The following is a 16,496-nucleotide window of genomic DNA, read 5'->3' as shown; positions in this document are numbered from 1 at the left end:
ATGAAGCCTCCATAAGATAGATGAACATGTGGATGCTTACAGAAAGGTTAAGAGGAACTGACTTTCAGGGCAGGGGTGGCGCACTCTAGCTCTATAGGAACAGAAATTCTTGTGCTCATGACCCTCCCAGATCTCACCTTATGTATTTCTTCATCTGATGGTTTATCTGTATCCTTTAAAATATCCTTTGTAATAAACCAGTAAATGTGTTTCCCTGAGTTCCGTGAGCCACTCTGGTAAATTAATTGAACCCAAAGAGAGGGTTGTAAGAGTCCCAACTTGAAGCCAGTTGGCCAAATATTCTGGAGGCCCAGATTTGCAACTGGTGGGACAGAGGGAGGACTGAGTCTCAGGGACTGAGCCCTCACCCTGTGGGATCTGCCGTGATGTCTAGGTAGATAGCGTCAGAATTGAACTAAAGACATCCAGTTGGTGCTCACTGTGGAACTGATTGCTTGCTTGGTGGTGGGAAAAACTCCAGCATGTTTGGTCTCAGAAGTCTTCTGTTGATGACTGTTATGGTGTAAGAGCAGAGGAAAAACACCTTGAGCATGATTTTTGCACACACAACACACAACTCTAATAAAATGACGATGGGAAGGCACGTTCAGGGCAGACTTAGTCTGCATTTGTGACAAGAGACAAAGTGCAGCAGCGGGACGCTGGACCTGGAGTGCCTGGGAGAGTGGTCCAGCTCTTCTCTACCTGTGAGACTCTGGCTGGGTTGCTCATTTAGCCTCAGTAAGTCTCGGGTTCCTCTACTGCAATAAGGGGTTGAGGAGGCTGGATCCGACCATCTTAGACGTCTCTCTCCAGCTGTATGGCTCTGTAGTTCCATTTGACTGCATGTTACCTGTTGGACCAGAAACATGGACAGGTCCTATGCTATGTCCTCGTGAGATCTGTGCAGACCCAGCACCGATGCTGCAGGAATACTCCTGCCGGTGAACCAGCTAGGTGTCCCCCTGGTTACCTGGCCCTGGGTATGAGTGAGCTAGGAAGCTGAGGCTCACTCTCCTGCTTCCCGAGTCTTCGCCTCAGGCCTGAGGCTTGGGCCCTTTGCACTCTGCGCCTCTGCCTCTTGAAGCTCTCTCGGGAGCTGAGCGAAACAACACTCAGAGCCAGGCGGGGACAGGGCTGCCCGTGGCTTTAGAGCTGGCCCAGCCCGGAGATAAGGAGATCATCAGGTGGTCTCATGAGGCAGCAGGGCACATGAAAGTGAACTTTCCTTTCCTAAAAAATGTTAGTAAGAAAAATCTGCCAACAGAAAGGACTTTCAGAATGTTTGGGGAAAGGTTCTCTGTTGGGGAGGAAGTGAGGAGTGGCAGAGATGATGCTTGGGCACTAATTCTAAATGACATGCCCGAAGAAAGGAAGGAACTGGGCTGGGTGCACAGGAATCCCCCTCACTTTGAAATGCCCCACCTTACTGTTTTCCTTATTAGATTTGTCTTGCTGATGATTTTAGACTGAGACAAATGTTAGTATGAGTTTAGATTCTGTCTGCACAGGCCAAGGGGGTGATGGAGAAATGTTTGGAAGTGTTTTGGGTTTCAGAGGAAATTCCTTGCAGGATGAAAGAATGTTCTCTGGATAGTCCTCAGAATAGAGTTTAGGGTACAGTACAGGAGAGTAAGGAAGGGTAAAACGATCATACTACAGGTCAAACAAGAATGAGAAAGAAAGTGGGCCTTTTAAAAGAAGTCTGACAATACTTTTTGTTCTTAACCAATGCTTTTAAGTCTAATTCTACCTTTATTTTGATACTCAAGAATTCTGGTCTTTGGAGTTGTCATTTGGGGGTGGAGGTAGGGGCAGGAGGTACACAGCTGTCACCCTGAGAAAAGGGGCCACTAATAGAGGTTGTATGGGACACGCAAGAATCACTTGAACCCGGGAGGCGGAGGTTGCAGTGAGGTGAGATTGTGCCACTGCACTCCAGCCTGGGCGACACAGCAAGACTCTGTCTCAAAAAAAAAAAAAAAAAAAAAAAAAAAAAAAAAAAAAAAGGGAGAGAGAGAGGTTGTAAGAGCTCTATCCCTGGATATTAAATAAAGTAGTAGACAGCATTAGGCTGGTGGATTTCATCTGGGCAGCACCAGATCACTTGTGGGGCTTCTGACTTGGCAGGTCTCAAGGGTCTCCACTTCTTTATTTCAAAAAGCTTCAGAGATGAGTGTAAATCAACACAATTGTCTGCTGTCATCTCTGCTCCCTTCTCTGCCAGGTTCAAACCCACTGTTGAGAATCACTGTTGGCTGTATTCTGGATACTCACTGCCTAAAAATGGACGAGTCTGTGAAGGTTCTTCCTGCACTATACACAGAAAATGTTAATTCGCCTTTAACAGCTATGCCCCACAGGAACCTGTGAGGTCTTCAGAATGGGCGCAGTGGAGATTTACCTTTTTCTTTTCACTCATTTAAATGCACTGTGAACCATGTGTAGACTTCAGGTACTTTAGAAAGAAGCTGATGTTGAAAGGTCTGTCTTGACTTCCAAGGAAGGGTAAGTCCCTGTCTGCTGCTCCAAGGCCTGTTCGTTGTTAACAGTTCATGTTTCAAACAGTATACTTTGTGAGCAGTTACATATGATGGATAATATAATGTTAGATTTATAACTGCTCTTTTTTTGGAGCAGGATCTCACTCTATTGCCCAGGCTGAGTGTGTGATGACATCTCGGCTCACTGCCACCTTGACCTCCTGGCTCAAGTGGTCCTCCCACCTCAGTTTCTTGAGTAGCTAGGACTACAGGCACATGTCACCATGCTCAGCTCATGTTTGATTGTTTTGTACAGACAGCTTGCTATGTTGCCTAGGCTGGTCTTGAACTCCCTCCTTGGCCTCTCAAAGTGTTGGGATTACAGGTGTGAGGCACCAATCCCAGCACTTTGGGAGGCCGAGGCCAGTGGATCACCTGAGGTCAGGAGTTCGAGACCAGTCTGACCAACGTGGCGAAACCCCTGCCTCTATTAAAAAATTCAAAAATTAGCTAGGCATGGTGGCAGGCGCCTATAATCCCAGGTACTCGAGAGGCTGAGGCAGGAGAATTGCTTAAACCTGGGAGGCAGAGGATGCAGCGAACCAAGATTGCGCCACTGCACTCCAGCCTACACGACAGAGCAAAACTTCATCTCAAAAAAAAAAAAAAAAAAAAAAAAAGCTACTTTTATCAATCACTCTTTCGACAAGTGACTTTTCCTTTTCCTCAGTTTGCATTCAAAGCCTTCCATGATCTGGCTCCAGCGTGATTTTCCAAACTGGCTCCTCTCATACTTCCTCAACCCACTCTCATTGCTTCAAGTTGACTGGCTGTCTCACTGTAGCTTTTTCCTCCACTGCTGTAATAACGGCATAGGACTGTATCATTAGAATGATGAATGTATCTTGACTTAATTACTCCTCAATTGCTGAACCTTTTTCTATTTCCCTTCTCTGTGTTTTACTTTGCCAGGAAGGGTGTCTAAGGAATCAAGCAGTCCAGTGGCCTTCAGCTTTGGCCAGTCACTGGAGTATGGGATTATGGGGGATGAGAAGGTGGGAAGTGGGGGTGTTATAAAACTTTCAATGGAGTTATAACATGGATACAGGAAGAGGCACAAATCACAAGTGTGCTGCTGGATGCCTATTCACAAACAAGATCTCCACATAACCAGCATCTGGATCAGAAATGACATTCCCTGCACCCCAAAAAGGCTGGGGCAAAGGACTTTTAAAAAAAGTCTCACTTTCAGGCCAGGTGTAGTGGCTCATGCCTAATAGGTGAATCAATTGTGTCCAGGAGTTCGAGACCAGCCTGGGCAACATGGGGAAACCCTCATCTCTAATAAAAATACAAAAAAATTAGCTGGGCGTTGTGGTGTATGTCTATAGTTCCAGCTACTTGGGAGGCTAAGGTGGGAGGATCAATTAAGCCTGGGAGGTCGCAGCTGCAGTGAGCTATGATTTTGCCACTGTAGACCAGCTTGAGCGACCGAGTGAGACCCTGTCTTAAAGAAAAAAAAAAAAAGTCTCACTTTCAGATTAGTCATTTAATATCTGGATTTTTGGATCTGAGGTAAAGCCCAAGAATTTGCATTTATAAGATTCTCCTCAGGGGTCTCCCATGTACCACTGACTTGAAGACTACTCATCTACCAAAGATTTTCAAAGGATGCCCCTCAGATGAACCCCTGAGGAGGTAGGGGTGGAGACAAGGAGCTGCCAGCTCTACCTTTCCACAGATCAGAAGCACTTGAATCTCTGTCTTATACTGGGCCTCCTTCAGTGCATACCATCCTTCAAACAACCATAATCCTGAAAACCACCTGTATCAGGGCTCAAGGGAAGGAGAACACAAGGATGAATACAGTACAGACATATCTATCAGCATTTTCATGAATTTATTTCGGGTATTGACCTTTTGCAATAGTAAGAGCCAGTTAAGCAGCCTCTACAAGATGGTCATTTTTGTATCTGATATGAGTGTGTGAGGTTTGCAGGACAGGTAGCTGGGGAGACCGGCAACAATCGGGAACTCACGCCCTGTGGCATTAATAGAATAGTGGTGAGCCCAGCTGCCTTCCATAGCTCATTGCAGCCTCATACTCCTGGGCTCAAGTGACCCTCCCACCTCAGCCTGCTGAGTAGCTGGGACTATAGGCATAAGCCACTGCACCCAGCACATTTTAAAATTTTTTGTAGAGACAGAATCTCACTATGTTGGCCAGGCCGGTCTTGAATTCCTTACTTCAAACAATCCTCTCGCTGTGTCCTCCCAAAGTTCTGAGATTACCGGGGTAAGCCACCATATTTGGTTAATTGGTTCATTTTTAAAATCAGATGTTCATTGAGCACCTACTATGTGCCAAGCACTGTGCCAGGGATTGAGAATTGAATGATAAGCAAAACCAGGTAACATGCCTGCCCTCATGGAGTAGAACCTGGCCTGTTTCTTCTCAAACATGTTTGGACTCAGTCCTATGCACTGAATCCTGTACTATCCAGCCTGGGGGACAGATGTAAATGTGTTTTCGTGGGATTCCAGATTCAATTTGAAAAATATCAACAAGTTTAGGCCACGTCTAACAAGACAAAAAAGAAAAGGCAAAACTCCCAGCAACCCCTCTTTCAGGTCTTTCTTCCTGTGCCCCCACCTCCACCTTCCAGAGTCATACTCTCTAGGGCTTTCCCCTCTTTTGGAACTCTCACCTGCCTTATTCACATGCAGGTGGTTCATACTCTAGCAGAACTGCATTTATTGATTGATTGATTGATTTTTGAGATGGAGTCTTGCTCTGTCACCCAGGCTGGAGTGCAGTGGCACAACCTCGGCTCACTGCAACATCTGCCTCCTGGGTTCAAGCCATTCACCTGCCTCAGCCTCCCCAGTAGCTGGAACTACAGGCGTGGATCATCATGCCCAGCTAGTTTTTGTATTTTCAGTAGAGACGGGGTTTCACCATGTTGGCCAGGCTGGTCTTGCACTCATGACGTAACTGATCTGCCCACCTCGGCCTCCCAAAGTGCTGGGATTACAAGTGTGAGCCACCTTGCCTGGCCGAACTGAATTTAATAGGGGAAAAAACCTTAAAGAAATGATACTCCAGTTGTAGGGATGTTGGAGGACATCCTAAATCACACAACTAGGGTGGTCTCTTCAGACTGGCACTTTCAGGGGCAACGGGGGTAGAGGAAATGGGTGCTAGTGGCAGGGATGAGTTCCCTTAAGCAAACCTCTGTGCTCTTTAAACATTGTTCAAGATAAGGAGGGGAAGGACAGGCAGCAATATGGCTGCTGTCAGGGTCCTCATTTTTGTTTAGAGGAGGTGAGTTCGCAAGGGCTTATTCCATTACTAAACATGTTAACTACGCAAGTCACTGTATAAATGAACATAGAAAAAAATAAAGACCAGGGGAGTCATCTGTAAGCCAGAACCTAGAAAAGCTCCATCCACCAGCCCTCTTTTTACATTTTTCTCTCATTTCTGACCAAGCTGTCGGACAATCCTACTGGTGAATTTCCAGCTAGAATTTCAATTTCTCTCTTAGTGAGAAAAGTGAAATGCGTTTTATTATTAGACCCCAATCCCTAAAGTGAAATTCCTGAAAGACTATAGGTTATGCGAACCCTGAGTAGACTGAAAGAAAAGCTTTGGATTGTAAGATAAAGCATGGGCACTGAGACCCACAAGAGAGATGCGCTGCGCTGGCAGGGATGGGAAGGCAACATCCCGGTCACCGCCATCCAGGTGGAGCCTCGGAACTTCGCCAAGCACCCCACTCCATGTGTCTGGTCCACATGTAGCCCCGCCACCTCCCTCCAAAAGTAAGCAGACTCCTGGCTCCACAGTTTTTGCCCCTTTGTGTCTGTTTATGATGTCATCACCCACGCGTGTATCCTCAGAGGCTGCATTTCAGTCTTTCCATTTTTTACGTGCCCTTTAAACTTATTTTAAGCGACCAATTTCCCCCTCATTCTTTTCCTTACAGTTTTCCTGTTGAAGACTCCTGCTGTCCAATCTGCAGTTTCTCACTGTCTGGATTTTGCTCTTGATGCATGCCAATATGTCCAAATGCGCTCATTTTTGATGCAAATAATCACCCATTTAAAAAAAAAAAACCCTGTTTGCCAGCCATGTGCTTAAGGAGGGCACAACCCACCATAATCACTTTCTCATGAGCGTGTGGGCAAAGGGAGCGCTCACAATAGAGGTAATGAGGCAGAGAGAAAAACGTGAATGTGATTTATGAAAAAGAAACATGTATATTTCCAATTGGAAGTGACCAGGGAATGCGTTTCTTTAATGCCTTCCAATATAGTTTGCTTTAGTAGGAAACACATTTGGAATGGGATTTGGCATCATGTTACACTCTAGGGTCCAGGGTAGTATGCATTAGTTTTTATCAAAGATGATTACATAATGGGAACCTGGATGTAGCAAAAACCCAAGGAATCTAAACCACTAACTAGACTCACCAAATGTAATAAATATAAATCACAGATGAAAGGAAGATCAAATCTGGCTATTTACTTATGCAAGAAACGTAAGCTTTAAGATTTTTTGCGTTTTCTAATCTCAGCAGGCAGTCCCATGTACATAATTATTAGTATTTTCAAGGCTTGATCAAATATTGGCTTAATAAAGAACTCATTCCCTTAACGGTGATGACCTCCAGGTACTCGCAGTAAGCCCAGAACCCCAAATTATATGCTTCAGAGCTACGGCACCTTCATGATGGACAAAATAAATGAGTAGTGTCAGACTAGTAGATGGGAGTTTCTTTAAACACTTAAAGTTAAATACGTCTGAATTAAATACCTGTTTTGATTTACAGAGGGAAAAAGAGCTCCCCAAAAAATGAACGGCTATGATAAAAGGACTCAGAAGTCAAGGCTCCCTTCGAACCCAATAGGCTACCGGCACTACCTTCAAAACCATCAGCATTAGTTGTATAGCCATAAAAGGAGCCACAAAGACATCAGAGGGGAAGAAAAGAAATGAGGTAGAAGGCCTAAATGAGCACATGCTGGTTCTCTATTCTTATTTCTTTCCTTGATTTTCCTAGGGATTGTATTTTTGAATAAAAAAAGAAAATCAGATTTGTGAGGCCTCCTCCCTGCTCACATTCACTGCAGAGAAGGTCGGGACCAAAAGGGATAGGGAGGAAAAAGACAGCTGTGAGAAGGACGGAGGCAGATTTCACAGGTAGACTGCTTTCTTCCTTGGGCTCAGGAGTTTTGTTTTTTTTTTTTTTGAGACGGAGTTTCGCTCTTGTTGCCCAGGCTGGAGTGCAATGGCGCCATCTCGGCTCACCGCAACCTCCGCCTCCTGGGTTCAGGCAATTCTCCTGCCTCAGCCTCCTGAGTAGCTGGGATTACAGGCACGCGCCACCATGCCCAGCTGATTTTTTGTATTTTTAGTAGAGACGGGGTTTCACCATGTTGAGCAGGATGGTCTCGATCTCTCGACCTCGTGATCCACCCGCCTCGGCCTCCCAAAGTGCTGGGATTACAGGTTTGAGCCACCGCGCCCGGCGGGTTCAGGAGTTTTAAAACTCTGCTTGCAAGATTAGGTTCTTGCTTTTACAGTGTAGACGGTAAGAGATTTCCAAGTCTGATTTTACAGTGCTCTGGGGTATATGCAATTATTACGATGTGTGCAATTAAAATGTTCAAAGCCAAATTAATTTGAATTCTTTTTCACCAAAAAGGCAGACATTCAAAAGCTTTTTTTGTCAGTTATCATCCTAGTCTACCTTTCTGGTTTTTTTTTTTTTTTTTTTTTTTGAGACAGGTCTCACTCTGTCACCCAGACTGGAGTGCAGTGGTATGATCACAGCTCACTACAGCCTCCATCTCCTGGGCTCAAGGAGCGATCCTCTTACCTCAGCCCCCTAAGTAGCTCGGGCTACAGGTATGCATAACCCCACCTAGCTAATTTTTACATTTTTTGTAGAGATAGGCTCTCACTATATTGCTCAGGCTGGTCTCAAACTCTTGGGATCAAGGATCCTCCTACCTCGGCCTCCAAAAGTACTGGGATTATAGGCGTGAGCTATCATGCCTGGCCCTTTTTGAAAGATTTGATTCTCCTTGGAAATCACCCTGCCTGGGACATGGCTGCTGTTTCGAGGCAAACTACTGTCTTCCTGGCAGGCTAGTGCTCTTCATCCAGGCCCTCTCTCTGGATCACTAGGAATTCTGTAGTTCTTCTGTAAGCCTTTTTCCCATCCCCCTCCCTCTTCTGAGTCCGGACTCCAAAACCCCTCATGGACTGCTCTCTTCTTGAGGTTTCCCACCTCTGCCTCTAAGAGCTATGGTGAAATGAAATTCCTGGCGGGGAGGCTGGGCTGGCTCCCAGCAGTGATAGGTGACGGGAAAGCAGAATTTCCCGAGGGGGAATAAACCTATCTGGGCTTCCATGCTCCCATCAGCTCACTTCTCCTGCTGGGCTGGGCTCAGTGTAAGCATGTTACATGCGTAACAGTGTTTAATCCTCATACCACCTCTCTGAGAAGCATGATTATACCCATTTTCCACACATGAGAAGTTTTACACTGAGACAGAGCAGGAGCTAGACAAGGCTGGCTGAGCAGTGAACTTCGCTCCCAGCCCGGCTCTGAACGATCACATTCTTCTATGTGAAGCAGGGATTTTATCCTCACGTTTCTGGACACGGGAAGGACCCAAGAGCTTTGGGGTTTGCTCCTTTGGAGGACAGATCAGTGGTGACAGGTCCCGGCTCTGTGGCCCCCTGCCATGCAACTCTGGGAGGGGGCCTTGCCCCACCTGTGCCTAGGCCTCCCTGCCGACCACCCAGCTTTCTCATGGGGTCTACCACAGAAGGCAGGTGGGTGTGTGAGCTCTTTACTCTGCACCTCCATATACTGCCCAGGGTAGAATATGGTGGTTCTTCCCAGTACAGTGCCATTTATACGCGGACCAGGACCTTAGCCTTCCTTTTTAGCAAACTGTGTGTATCAGTTCACAGGAGACCACGCTGCAGATGACAATGAACATCTCAACACAGGGCAGTAAGTAAAGCCCTTGATTTGGGAGATACAGGAGAGAGAACAGAGAGAGGCACAAGCCTGTCTTTACATCCTGAGCCATCTCTGCCGAACGGGGACCCGGGGTAGCCAGGGGCGGTGAGGCTTCAAGTCCTTTCTTTGAACCATTTTAAAGTTTTCTTGAATGTTGCCTCCTTTCCCCATAAACCCATGTTCCACATCACCAACTACTACACAGAAAATATTAAATATATAATAAATGTACTTAATTATAGAAAAAATATTAAGGCCTTTAGTGGCCCTTTTCTCTAGCTTATTCTTTTTTTTTTTTTTTTTTTTTTTAAATTCAGGTACCCATTTTTATCAGCCACGTTTGGAGGACTGGGATGATGACTGTTAAAACAGCCATGGGGTTTCATTTATTCATCATGTCTTCTTACTTCCATGGCAGTCAGCGCTGAGATGATAAATGCTGGGCTTAGGTCCAGCTTGGGCCACTCACTCCCAAGGTTCATACACAAACAGACCAGCTGGATCAGGGCCCAGCAGGGAGATGAGGCTTAAACATCCTCACTGGAGGAGGAACCAATACAAAGAGTAGCAGCTTGAATAGTGAACGTGTATGTGTGTGTGTCAGAGTGACCTATCCCAGGTGGATGCTGGGAACGGTGGTAGGAAGTGGGGTGTGATCGGAGAGACAGAGAAATGTGTGATAGCTCAGGTGGGTCTCAAACCACAGGGCCCTGTCTACACAATCAGCACGATTCCTTCTGGAACACAGGGAGTTAAAGATGAAACAACCCTTGAAACTGAAACCAATTACCCATGGCAATTTATTAAATAACTAAGGTTTCCAGGCCTTATTAAAAGAAATGTTTAGTGTATTTTCCTATCCTCTGACGTTCTGTTCTTCACTTGTCAGCACCTGCTGGCAGCAGCTGGAGTAATCTCACCAATTTTGCCGTATGTGCAAATCAATTTGATCCCCCCCCCTCCAAAGATAGAAATCAGTAAAGTGATTAAGTTACAATTAAGGCATGTCATTGAAAGCCCAGACAACATGAAAAGGCGGAGACGGAATCAGCCTGAGGTCACCAGTGATTTCCTTCCACCCAGGTTAAATGATTCCCCCCGCCATTCTCCTGCCTGTTCTACTGCATGTGATACTGTGGGTGAATCAACAAGCCTCCTCCTACTTCTGGGAAGTCTCTCCTTTTTTGGCTTCCATCATGCTTTCCATACACCAAGTTCTCCTCTTGTGTTCTCTTCACTCATGCTGGCCCCCTAACTGTTAATCTGTCTGTCCATCCATCCATCCATCCATCCATCCATCCATCTGTCCGTCTGTCCGTCCATCCATCCAATAGATGTTTAATGACCCAGTGTGCCATGCGCTGGGAAAAATGACAAAGGATATTTATGTCTGGTTTTACAGTTAAAAAATGCTTTTCTATACATTATTTCATTAAATTCACGCTGCAACCATATGAGGGGGCTGTTAGGATCCCCATTTTATAAACAGAGAAACAGGCTCTGAGAGGATCTGTGATTTATTTAAAACCACAGCCAGCAGGTGGCAGGGTCTCGACATGAATTTGGGTTTTCGACCCATTAAGAATTCATAATGGTACTCTCCTATATACTGGTCAGGTATAATTCTCAACTAGCCTCACTGTTCCTAATGAAACGTCATGCTCCAGCTATCACGTATTTACTGAGACTATGCTAGGCTTCAAGAGATGCAAAGACTGAGTTTCCACCCTCAGAGCTTGTGGCTGAGCTGGGAAGGCAGATGTTAAACATTTATGTTCCCACAAGAAATACTTGTTTTCAGCGTATGAGGGAGAGCAAATCCAGTTGTGAAAGCGAGGGGAGTCTTCCAGAAGGAAGTCATCATTAAGATGCAGTCTGAGGGAAGAGTCGGAGTTAGCTTTGTAAAGAGAGGATGAAGGAAAATCACATGGACAGGTGGAAAAGCATGGATGTGCAAGGGCCCTGTGGCAGAAAGACCCAATGTGCTGAAATTTCGAAGGCCAGCTTGACTGGAACACAGGCAATGAAAGGCAGCCTGGCACAGGATATGGCTCAGACCACACAAGACTTGGTAGCCATGATAATGATTTTTACTTTTAGCTTAAGGGCAATGGGAAGCCACAAGTCAAGAGAATGACATGATGAACTCTGATTTTGATTTCTGACTTCTGCGTGCAGAATGGATTGTAGAGGAGCAAGAGTGGAAGCAGGAACAGCTGGAAGGCTTTTGCAGTTGTCCAGGTGGGAACCGATGGCAGCTCAGACCAGCGTTGTGGTGGTGAAAATGAAGAGAAGAACCCCACAGGTACCCCCTGTTCTGCTCAAGCCCATTTTCTTACGAGAGCCTGACACCAGAGTGTGCTCACGAATTTGCAGTGAATGGAAGCTTGTCCACACTTCAGGGCTCTGCTGGAGTCTCCTCTTCCAGGAAGCCTTCTCCAGACAATGCCAGTCCTCTGAGATCTTTCAGAACTTGTACGTCTCTTCCGCGTTTCCCAGTCTCACACCTGCTGCTTCTCTACGGCCTGGCTGCTCTCGGGTCCGCTCCTGGAGAGGCCTTCATTTCTCTTCTTGTCTTCCTTTCTCCCTTTAGAAAGTAAATGCTTTGTTGGCATTTGCTGAATGGTATCAACACGGCTCCTTTGGAAATTATATTTGTAAATGATTACTCATGCCAATTGCCATTTTTCCCCCTAAATTAAACACTGGTTGCTTAAATGCGTCTTCAGGATCTTGGTCTAGCAACATGTATGTCCCAATTTTTCCATTACTTCCTCTGAACTCTTTTCCATATTTCTCCCAGCAGAAAGCAGTTTCGGGGGAATGGAGTGGGGGTGGGGCGGGGGCAGGGGTACAATTAAACAAGGGCTGTCTGACCAGAATTTCTATACCTTTTTAAAGGGGTATTTGATTAATCCTTTTCCTGGCCACCATTATTCATGCCTTGATAGAATCTCATTTTATAGCTCTTAATACATGGACCCAATTTATCCACATCACATTGTATTCTAATACTTGTCATCCAAGTTATTAGCTATCTCCTTCTCAGTGTAAAATCATCAGTAAGTTTGATTAGCTTATTCCCTGGGGATGATAGGGAAGATAAGAACAGACACAGTACAATATGACCCCGATGGCTCTGCATTCTCAAAAGAAGGCTGCTACATGGAAGCCATTTATGGAGCCAGGGTGGCCAAAACAAACATCCACCCATGGGAGGAACTCCGAGCAACCTAGGAGCTGTAGCAGCCACGAAGGGCTGACTGCTGTCATTATTGGCAGGACTGAGTTATCATCCTAAGCAGGATTTTAATAAAAAAAAAATAGTGGGGTTTCTCCACCTCCTGCTTAACACCCCCTCCCAATGCCTTTCCTGAGAATCACAGCCCAGAAGCTTCTCTTTATTCCTTGACATCCCTTCTGCCTTCATTCCCTGATCTTTCGCTACCGGGCACCTGGCAGGGCGGACAACCGAGAAGGAGACGCATAGTGCTATGTACTGCTCTTTTTCCAGCAGAGGCTTGGGTCTAAGCCTCCAGCCCTGCCTTTCTCTTCTCTGGAACCAAATCTGAGTCTTGGGACTCATAGGTGGCTTTGCTTTTGTAAGCAAAGTCACCCCTTAGCTTAAAAGAGAGAAGGGGCCTGCACACCCACTATAGGATGGTAGGCTTCAAGCCCACCGAGAATTTCCAGTGCCCCTTCCTCTACCCAACCACCTTTCTTCAGCTGAATCCGGCTGCACCCCTATGGCCCCAATGGCTGCAGCCCTCCTCATCTTTACTCCAAAGGCCCTATCAGTCATTCTGGTGCTTTGTGAGCCTATCAAGAGTTTCACTCTGGTGACACTCTTCCCTTCCAAAGGTGGAGCCCAGTTCCCTTCCTGTAGTGTGTGGGCTAGACTTAAGAGACTCATTTCTAATAACAGGATAAAGTGGATGAGACAGCGTGTCCCTTCAGAGACTAGGCCATAAAAGGCACTTTGAATTTCCCCCTCCCTCTCTTGGGTTGTCTCAAGGAAGTCAACTGCTGTGCTGTGAACAGGGCTGTGGACAGGCCTAAGGTACTGAGTGCCAGAAACGGAGTGCCTCCAGCCAGCAGCCATGTGAGGGAGTCATCTTAGAAGTGGGCCCTCCAACTCCAGTGCCGCCTTCAGATGAAACCTTGTGCAGCCTCGTAAGAGACTCTGAGCAGAACCACACAGCTGAGCCGCTCCCAGCTCCCTGGCCCTGTGCAAGACAACACAGATTTGTTGTTCTAAGCGGCTGAAACGTTGGAGTCATTTGTTACGCAGCAATAGGTTACTAACACACTCTTCCTACTTCAGGGTAAGGCACTTTTCTTCTTCCCTTCAATTCCCTTCTTAGGTTCCTTTTTCATCTCTTCTCTCTGTTGAGGATGTCTAGTATCCCTGTGGTACCCTCCACTGACCCGTCCCTCTGTGTCCACTCAGTCCTCACAGTCTCAAGGACTCTTTCCTGGGAAGGGGTTATGGAGGAGGGAGGAGCTCCCTCACACCTGGGTTTACAATTCCACTCTTGCCTGCCATCCAGAGTGACATCTGGCATGAGGAGAATGACTTTTTGCAGGGGGCAGCCTTCCTCTGGCCACGCTGCCGCTTGTTTATAAACCCGGGGACGTGATGACTTCAGCCAGGCCCACAGCCAGCATGAGAAGACTTTGCAAACATCGTGTTCCCCTTTGTATCATAGGCTCATCTCCTGTGCCCTTTTTGCTATGTGCAATTTCTGCAAAAGGTCATGTCTCATTTCAGCTTTGGAGTTAAGTACATGTGACACTAGGTGGGAATTCCAAATCTGGCTTAAATGCTGTAAGGTGGGCCACTGTATTTCACCCCAACCAGCTGTGACCTGCCAGCGTAGACACCATTATGCAGGAGGTGACGATCTGAGAGTCAGGTCTTTTATAATGACACAAGGGGCAAAATGTAGCTTTCTTTTTGTTTGTCTGAGATGGAGTCTCGCTCTGTCACCCAGGCTGGAATGCAATGGCACATTATTGGCTTACTGCAACTTCCACCTCTCAGGTTCAAGTGATTCTCTTCCCCAGTCTCCCAAGGAGCTGTGATTACAGGCACCCGCCATCGCCCCAGCTAATTTTTATATTTTTAGTAGAGATGGGGTTTCATCATGTTGGCCAGGCTGGTCTTGAACTCCTGACCTTAGGTGATCCACGCACCTTGGCCTCCCAAAGTGCTGAGTTTACAGGCACGAGCCACTGCACCCGGCCATAGTTTTTAACTAAAAGCAAACAAAAATTCGGGTAGCTTTTCCATCTGGTCAAATCCTAGTAATTTTTATGAAATTCATGTCAGTTCAATGGGGCAAAGTCAGATAGAACTAGAGGTCAATTTCCTAGGAGACTTGGCAAAGAATAAAAAAAAATGGACCTAAGCATTGAAGTAGACCCCAAAGTAGCAGATTTTCCAAGTATGGTCCCAGGGCCAACAGCATTAGCATCATCTGTGGACCTGCTAGAAATGCACATTCTGGGGCCCCAAACCAGACTGACTGAATCAGAAACTCAGGGTAGAGGAGCCGCAATTGATTTTAACAAGCCCTCCATGGGGTTCTGACACATGACTACACGTTGTGTATCACTGACTTAAAGGATTAATCATCGAAATCATTCATTCAATCATAAGATGTTGATCAAATACCCACTATTTATCAGACGTGGTGAACTCTGGGGCAAGGTGGAGGAATGATAGGGAATGCCTTCTTCAAGATGTTCACAATACTCCTTTCCCCTGCTTTATTACAAAGCTTGAAAAGAATGCAGGAATCTGAAGATATAATCCAAGGAATGGAATTATGTCTTCATATATTCTTTATATGTTAACTTTTCAATGGACAAGAGGCACATCAAAAATTTTTTTTTCCAGGAATGATCATACTCTCAAAATATTAACCTTCCTAAAGTAAGTAAATGTGTGGGTTTAATATACCATGTACAGCTGGCTCAGGCTTTTAGACTTAAAAAAAAAATTATGAGATTCTACCATGAATGAAATGCAGGATTATTTCAAAGATTCACTTAGGTATGTGTCTGTCTTAATGAACAAACTATTCAGTGTTATCATCTTCCTTGAAGTAGGAGTTCTTGCCACCTTCTCTTAAAATAAGTCTAGGCTGGGCATGGTAGCTCACACCTGTAATCCCAGCACTTAGGGAGGCTGATGCAGGTGGATCACTTGAGGTCAGGAGTTTGAGGCCAGCCTGGCCACCATAGTGAAAACCCTTCTCTACTAAAAATACAAAAATTGGTCGGGCATGGTGGTGTACATCTGTGATCGCAGCTACTCAGGAGGCTGAGGCACAAGAATTGCTTGAACCCACAAGGCGCAGGTTGCAGTGAGCCGAGACGGCAGCACTGCGCTCCAGCCTAGGTCAGAGTGAGACTCCGTCTCAAAAAAAAAAAAAAGAAGCCTAATAAGTCATAACAGCTCATATGTATTGTGTTCCAGGCTTGGGATATCTCTTGTATTCATTAGCTCATTTGATCCCTCCCTAATCCTACAAAGTAGATGCTGATCCTACAAAGTAGATGTAGCAAACACATACAATCTGTAGACGAACAGAGTCTCAAAGAAGCAGAAACAGGAACCCAGACTCATCTCTTAACCCCAGGCAAATTATCCTCCTGTGCTGTCTCTCATCCCCCTTGGGTCATTTTGCTGCTCATTAAAACTACTGATTAATTGGGAAAACATAAAAGGAAATACTACGCTCCCCTAAAAGGTTTCTAGTATGAAATCCCTGGCTAAAGCTTAAACTGTGGGATTTATTTTGAAATTTTAAAGTTCATGCTAGATTTATCCTTCAATACCGTAGATAACGAAGAGCCAACTATACACTTCTTATGGTCACCTGTTTAAGAATCTGGTCCATGCTCAACAGCTCCTGCTTGGAGATGATGCTCCAAATTCTCTCCTTTCTAAGGGTGTCTCAAA

At 45.8% G+C, this 16,496-nt stretch overlaps 1 protein-coding gene across 12 annotated transcripts in view; it reads right to left on the bottom strand.

The window, feature by feature from the left end:
* ATXN7L1 (ataxin 7 like 1) overlaps positions 1-16,496 on the bottom strand; it is a 274,608-nt gene that overhangs the window by 146,742 nt on the left and 111,370 nt on the right. The window contains exon 4 of one of the 12 annotated variants that reach the window (XM_010344447.3): positions 8,241-12,113. The exons of the other annotated variants lie outside the window; for them this stretch is intronic. Within the exon in view, the coding sequence (XP_010342749.1) occupies positions 12,028-12,113 (86 nt within the window). The 3' untranslated portion in view covers positions 8,241-12,027. Of the gene's footprint in view, positions 1-8,240; positions 12,114-16,496 lie in introns of those variants that run through there. 12 annotated transcript variants of the gene reach the window in all.

This window comes from Saimiri boliviensis, chromosome 10, assembly GCF_048565385.1.
Source record: "Saimiri boliviensis isolate mSaiBol1 chromosome 10, mSaiBol1.pri, whole genome shotgun sequence".
NCBI lineage: Eukaryota > Metazoa > Chordata > Mammalia > Primates > Cebidae > Saimiri > Saimiri boliviensis.
Note: the sequence above shows the minus strand (reverse complement) of the source record. Positions and strands in the feature narration are given on the sequence as shown.